General features: G+C 37.9%; 1 protein-coding gene across 1 annotated transcript; it reads right to left on the bottom strand.

Annotated features, from left to right (window-relative positions):
• Positions 1-1,974: 1,974 nt before the first annotated feature.
• Positions 1,975-6,303, bottom strand: kcnj13 (potassium inwardly rectifying channel subfamily J member 13). The gene is made up of 3 exons (XM_087795752.1): positions 6,224-6,303; positions 3,576-4,134; positions 1,975-2,549 (listed from the first exon to the last, which is right to left on the bottom strand). Exons 2-3 carry the CDS (start codon positions 4,105-4,107, stop codon positions 1,975-1,977), a joined length of 1,107 nt encoding a protein of 368 aa, XP_087651878.1. The 5' UTR covers positions 4,108-4,134; positions 6,224-6,303.
• Positions 6,304-7,245: the final 942 nt, after the last annotated feature.

Here is a 7,245-nt window from a genome sequence, read left to right as displayed (position 1 = left end):
GACTGCTTCTGCACATGCGCGGAAGCGTCGACTTGTTGATGACGTAGCTACTGTTAGTCCACCGGGACAAAATACAGTTTGTACAGATGAATGTGTCCGAGGGTATAGTTTAGTGTTCGACAATTATACGTTTGGCTACGAGGATCGTTCATTTTGGGGGGAAAAGGAGATGCGAAAGAATGAAAAACATAACGGCTAAATGTGTGGGGGAAAGTGAAAGAAAATAGACTAAATAGAAAAATGATAAGTCAATGCTGTTAGGAAATTTCCGGGAAAAGGAATGGACATGCTGGGAAACAAAACAAACAGTGTTATGTGTGTCAAAAAGGACATTTTTCCAAAATATGGAAAGCAAAAAAACACAAAAACTTAACTCAGTCAACCATGCTGTTTACAAAGCACCCTTAAAGGCAACCTTAACTAACTCCTCTCAACACGGTGGAGCAGCGGTTCTACTCAGAGTCTCTCCCAGATGACCTTCTCACCCTATCTCTAAGGGAGAGCCCAGCCACCCAACAGAGAAAACTCATTTCGTCCACTTGTACCCATGATCTCGTTCTTTGGGACACTACTGACCATAGGTTAGAGTGGGGACGTAAACGGTCGTTCGAGAGATTTGCCTTTTGGCTTAGCTCTCTTTTCACCACAAAGTATTGGAGCAGGGTCTGCACATCGGTCTGCCGCTCCATTATTCCCTTAAATGAGAACAAGACCCCAAAATACTTACACTCCTCCGCTTGTCTAAATAAACTTGTCATCTAGGTTGATTGGTTAATGCAACTTGCGTGCAAAGAGACATAAGAAGTTTAATGCTATTCTGTCCAAATTATTTAATTTCACGTTGAACATAATAATCATAATTAATAGTAATACCAGCTCTTGAATGATATGATAACTACTATATTAGTTATTGTGTTGTGAACCAGATACATTGTTGAAACATTTACTTTGGAAGGTACAATTATAAGTAATTATTTTGCCATTATTTGGTTGTTGACCCGGATAGGATCACATGACAACAGGAAGTGATATGAAAGACTGTGAGGTAAAACTAAATAAACACTTCCAATGCACGTTGCTCGTCTGTGTGTCTATATTAGTGTTTGAGACTGAACGGGAACACTACAAATATCTACATTATCAATTTAGGAATTTCATTTCATTTTCATTTTCATGGAGAGAATTTATAGGTGCACACTTTTCACTATTCACAAACTTAAGAGCTGAAAAGCTGCAACCTGTTTTTTGCAGGGGTGAACTCTGGGCCTCTCTGCACCGTTGGCTGCCCCTGAGACCCTACCACAGATGGGAGCTCGAGGATAGGTAGCTAAGGAAATGAAAGATCCTTTTTTGTATCCATGAAGAGGAACACTTTGCTGAAAATTGTTGAAAGGAATTGTAACAGTTTCTCCTCTCTCTGAGTGCAACTGAAATTATCTTGAATATACATCACATATTTATTTAATCATTACCCAATATGCATGACGCTGGAAGTTGTTTGAAACGGCGGAAATTATAAAACCAAAATTTAAAATTAAAGTTGGATGTCTTTAGTTCATCGAAGCAGCTTTATGTCGGGATAGTAAATATTGACAGTGAATGAACACTATAATTCAGTCAAATGTTTCACAATGGAAATGATCTTTAATATGGAAGCTTCATCTTTCTGTTTACCACATCATTGCTGCTCCAGATGCAGAAGCAACAAGAAAACAATTATTACAAATGTGATCAAAAGGGTTTTGATTAGAGACAATGGTTTAAAGAACCACACCAGTCCAAAATCAAAACTATAGAACTAAGAACAAACTCTTGCAGTGTATACTTAAAATGCTAAAAAACAAAACAATGTCACAGAAAATATCTGAAAAAGAACTACTTGAGATTATAATACACATTTACCAAGTTAACAAAAAAAATAGCTTCCTTGCCATCAAAAGAAACTCTTTGTCCAATTAAAAGCTCAACTACAGCTTACTCCAACCTCTCGCTGCCATCTCCATTGATCTGCACGATGCTTTCTTTATCCAAAGATTCTTTGCAGTGGATAGTTCCAAAGTAATTGCTGGTCACTTTGTACCTTCCACAATCATCCAACTCTAGGGCAGGCACGAAGCGTCGGTCAAACTGGATTTCCTGTCGTATATATGAGGTCCTCTTCTGACAAGTGTCTCCAGTACCCTCTTGCAAAGCTGACAGGAACACCACCAATTCAAAGTGGTTGGATGTACCCTCACAGAGAGCTGGAAAAAGTGGGCTTTGGCGTTCCAGGCGATGATAAAAAGTAAGTGGAAAAATGAAGAATGGGCAGGGATGTTGTCCTACGGTGTCAAGGTAGAAGTCCAAAGCCGTCTGATGCAGAGCTTGATCATCGTGCTCCTCGTATAAAAGGGCACTCATCTTTACATCCACGAGAGGACGATTCACCATGTTTGCCACCCGAAGCGTGAGGCACATCTGACCCTGATGTGGACCTACTAATGCTTGAGGACTGAAGTGGATCACTCCGGCTCTTTTCTGGGGACGTGCAATCTTGGCCACAAATGCTCCTGAAGATAAATAAGCAGAAAATTAGTTTTACTTTTAAAAGACTCAATCACAATGCATACCTTCTATGAAACTCTAAACGTTTGAAAATGATACCACTAATTCTCATCACTTTCTCTTAATACTAAGAGTGGAAAGAGTTGTGATTTCTGGTCGTATAAAATCTACTTGCTTTATTTATCTTTCTTAATTTTAATTGTTATTGTAATATAGATTAATCATATGATTTATGAACCCTCAAAATGTGTCCAAAATTGTATATATAGTTTTTTTAACAGCACTCAGTTTTCCTTTTTATTTTGGAACCATTAAGATGTGTGAGCATGTGTGAAGGTTGTGTAGAACCTTCTCAATGACAGATCAATCTAAACTTGGTTTGTAAACTAAGTTTGTATCCATAATCGTAACAACCATTCAGTAGGTAATCAAAATGTTCTTGTATCCGTCTGGGAGAAAAATCCGGAATAACTCCAAAAGCAAATTGTCGACTCACACTAAAATAATTAGGGCCTGAAGCTCCCTGTGTTACATTGGGTGAAAAATCACCCAAAAACAGCAAAACCGCGAGAACACATTCTGACATCACCCAAAAAGTGATCAAATTTATCATCAGTTCAATGAATCACATTTTTCTTTGTTGTGCTTTAATAACGGTACATGGCCACAGGAGCAATGTTTTTAAAAAAGCTTCATTGGCATTTATAAGATTGCTGAATTAAAAATATATAAAATGTTTGAATAAGTAAAGCTAGACCGCCATCACAGAGAGCTGTGACACGTAGTGGAGAATATACCAATGCAATTTTAGTTGAACTCATGAGCTCAATGCCTGCGATTTTCATGCAAGTTCTTCCGTGGATTTGCCTTCTATTTTCTGCGCAATGCTGCAAATGCTTTTAGAGTCAGGGGTAAGGTCTGATTTAAGTTATTTCTAATTACTTATAAATTCATTCTACATTAATAATAATTGAAGGTTTGAAATCATCACGATATTCATTTATATACCTACAAATAAGACGTGGGTTTACCTGTGATGAAGGCCTCCAGCATGAGTCCAAGCAGCATCTGCACTGCCAGCAAAACGATTGCACTTGGACAGTCCCCACTGGGAAACATGGTGCCATAGCCAATGGTCAGCTGAGTCTCCAGGGAAAAGGAAAAGGCAGCGGTGAAGCTGTTGATATGCTTCACACAAATGATATGCCCCTGTGGAGGAGCATCGTGGTCTTGTACGGCAAGATCTCCATTCAAGTGAGCTAATAGATACCACAGGGCAGCAAACAGCATCCAATGAGCCAGGAAGGATGCACAAAAGGCAAGTAGGACCCATCTCCAGCGCAGACCCACCAAGAGACCCCACAGGTCCTGCAGAGCGAGTAGCCAGGCTTGAATTGAGGATCTGCACAAAGGGCCAGACGGAAACATGGCAGGCTCAAGAGAGCAATGTCCATCTTTAGTGACTAGTCGCTTCCGGGCTAGTGAAGAAATGAGGGGAGAGGAAGAATTCTTGCCACACATAACACTGGTCTTGGATTTGGTCGTCATGGTTTTACCTCTCATGCAAGGTCAAGCTAGATGGGAACACACCTGCAAGATATCACAATGCCCCTTAGCAAATGCAGTAAAACAAAAAACTAATGAACCAAAAAGCTGTTAAACACAGAACAGAACCATCAAGTTGATCCACAGCTAGTGGAAAAACTGTGGACAGCAAAACAAGGAATATATTGAAAGTGGACATTTCTCAATGTAGGACGTCATTGGAAATATATATATATATATATATAAGAGAGGTTTTCAACCAATGAGTACATTTTGGTGAGGAACTTGTAAACTTAAAAATGTACACCTGAAAAATAGACAATGTAAAAGTGTCTTTACGCTGAAGGCAGGCAATTAGCAGGAATTGTTGGGTAGGTATTTGCACTGCAGATTCACACATGGCATTAAGTTCACACCTGTATTGTTTGTGTGGGTCCAGCCTGTGAGAGTACCTGTTTCAGTACCATCATCCACAGATGTCATCAAGAGAGATCTGACAGGCCAACAATTAGACCTGTGCTCTCTAAACATTTTTTATTTCTATGTCAATATTGTTGCCAGGCAACAGCAGCAGGTCCCAGCTGGGAATCTGTCTGAGGAACCAAGCGACACGCAGAGTAGGAATGTGTCTTTCATCTGCTTGACGCTTAAAACTTAGTGCACTCCTCGCTCTTAAAGTCTTATTCTTCTCCAAATGCAGGCAAACACTGAATGAGTTGTACACTTTTAAACATTCCTTTTTTTGTGGCTGTCTACATCAACATTATGATAGCACAATCTACATGTTATTCTTGGAAACAAATTCATAATTACTAAATGTGATTAACAAAGACTAAAAGCACTACGAATACAACTTGATTCGTACTTTTCACATTCCACACATTTGACTAATGTATAACTGTTGTATATTTATCATTCATTGAACACAGAACATTTTTAACAAGCCTTTTAATGAATTAAATCGACACAAAAAGGTATGACAAAAAGTTGTTGTCATTTTTTCAATGTTATTTCATTTGAGTGTTGATGATCAGGTTCACTTGTAGCTTTAGAGGTCTTAGAAAAAAACTAACATGCCAGTTTGGTAAAGAAGGATTCAGTGTCAGTTAGGAGGTACAACTGTGAATATAAGTTGTTATAAACAGAAGTCAGTGTTTTTTTTCTATATTACTGGTCACTCTAATTAAGCATGTATATTAGGTGTTTCATTTTGGTTGTAGTTGAAAGTTTCTGTTCAAAAGTTCCTTTGTGGAACTCATATTTACATACGACTCATCATACTTCTAAAAGGCATTGAGTAAATTATGCACAGAAATCATTATCTTTTCGTGATAGGAATTAGGAACCGTATATTGACTCAAAAAGTTTGCTTCAAATTAAACAACCAATTCTATAGATTTGGTTCAAAGGTTGGTACTGGTGCCCTGTGACCTTCCTGTCTCCTATTTTATAATTCTCTATATATACTATTTATTATTTTCATCGGATTGGAAATAGGAAGTGCTTTTATTTATCTGCTGTTATACTCCTGTTATGAAATATATATATATATATATATATATATATATATATATATATAAATATTTTTGATTAATTCCTCTCGCGTAGTTTTCATACAAGGTATTTTATTTTTTCAATATTATTTGCAGTATTTCAAAAAGCTGATTATTTTGTAGGCTGTCGCATATGATTTCTCTATCGATCCATTGAATGAGCAGGGATCATTTCAAAACAATTGTACAATGAAACAATTCAATTGTTTCTACAAAATGCCTAAGACATTCTTCTGATAACCTTCTGAGAGCCTGTGAATCTATAATCAATAACGCAGCTGTTCTACTGCTTGATCTGGAATAAGGAACAGTATGTGAATTTGAGAAATATGTAATGTATTGAAAATCGCAAAGGTAGTAAAGTTGCTCTAATATTTCTATGTGTGTTTTGGCATCATGGTAATTCTGCTAAAATATATTTTACAATGGAGAGCTTTTGTTTCCATTAAGGTACAGCACAAAGTACAGGATTAACTATAATAAGAGGTGGCGCTATTGCTGCAGTGGGTTTAAGAATATTGGTTACAAAATAAAAGTTATTCTCTTCAACTATCATCATGAGTCGCTTGAGCTTTACTTACCTGAAGTTGTAGTGAGTGTGGCACATTGACCTCGGAAAACCACTTCAAGATCTTCTAAAGAGCGTTATGTAGTAAACAGCTACTCCTCTTAGAAGGACTGAACACAAGTCCCACAAGAGTCCTTTGCAGTGACTCTGACAGTGTGTATTTCCTCAAAACCGCAGTGTCCAGCTTTGGGGCGGGGATTGATCATTTGCTCACATTACTCTGCATGGAGCCTATTAGTGTTTCCAGAGACTGAAGGAAGGGAGGGAGGACTATTTGTCACCAATAATTAGAATAGTTACTTTTTGATAGTTGTTTCTTCTGCAGTTGTAGTTTGAAGATACGATTTCAACATGGACAATGTTGTGTTATATTTACATATTTAATTTATTGTTTTTTGACCTCTTTTGCTCATTTATAGCAGCCATCGGTTTAACTAGACCTAAATATGCGATGTATATGCTATTCTCGTCCACAGCGACAGCACCTTGGAAGACCACCTTTTTTTTTAGGTTTCCTCAGCCTCGAATCGAGCCAGCAACCTTCTCGTGTGAGGCGACTGTGCTAACCACTGCGCTACCGTGCCATGCATTAATTAATTATTAATTAATTATTAATTCAATTATTAAATTATTAAATAATTATTAAATAATTTATGCTAAAGGGACATTTTGCTGCCCCACAGAGGATCATTGTTTGACGACAGCAGCCGGATGAGCAGGTCCACGTCAATGATGTTGACCTCCAGTGTATGGAAAGCCTCTATATCTTTGCATGGTTCATCAGGACCTGACATCTTTATTAGCCACAAATAGGTCACTGAGCCTCTACAGTGGACTGAAAGGCTGCAGACCTACAACTTCACTGCACAGTTAACCCCTGGTTGTTGAAGTTTGTAGCGGACTTGGTCTCAAGATCCACATCAAACTCTATTTTATCTGCAATTTTGATGATTGTTCATTATAAATACAACCAACTTGTTGAATTCAGGCTGTGTTCATTTAATCTCTGAACTTGTAAACTGGTGTTTAGGGAGG

Source organism: Callionymus lyra, chromosome 7 (genome assembly GCF_982586985.1).
Source record: "Callionymus lyra chromosome 7, fCalLyr1.hap1.1, whole genome shotgun sequence".
NCBI lineage: Eukaryota > Metazoa > Chordata > Actinopteri > Syngnathiformes > Callionymidae > Callionymus > Callionymus lyra.
This window is presented reverse-complemented; position numbering and strand designations above follow the sequence as displayed.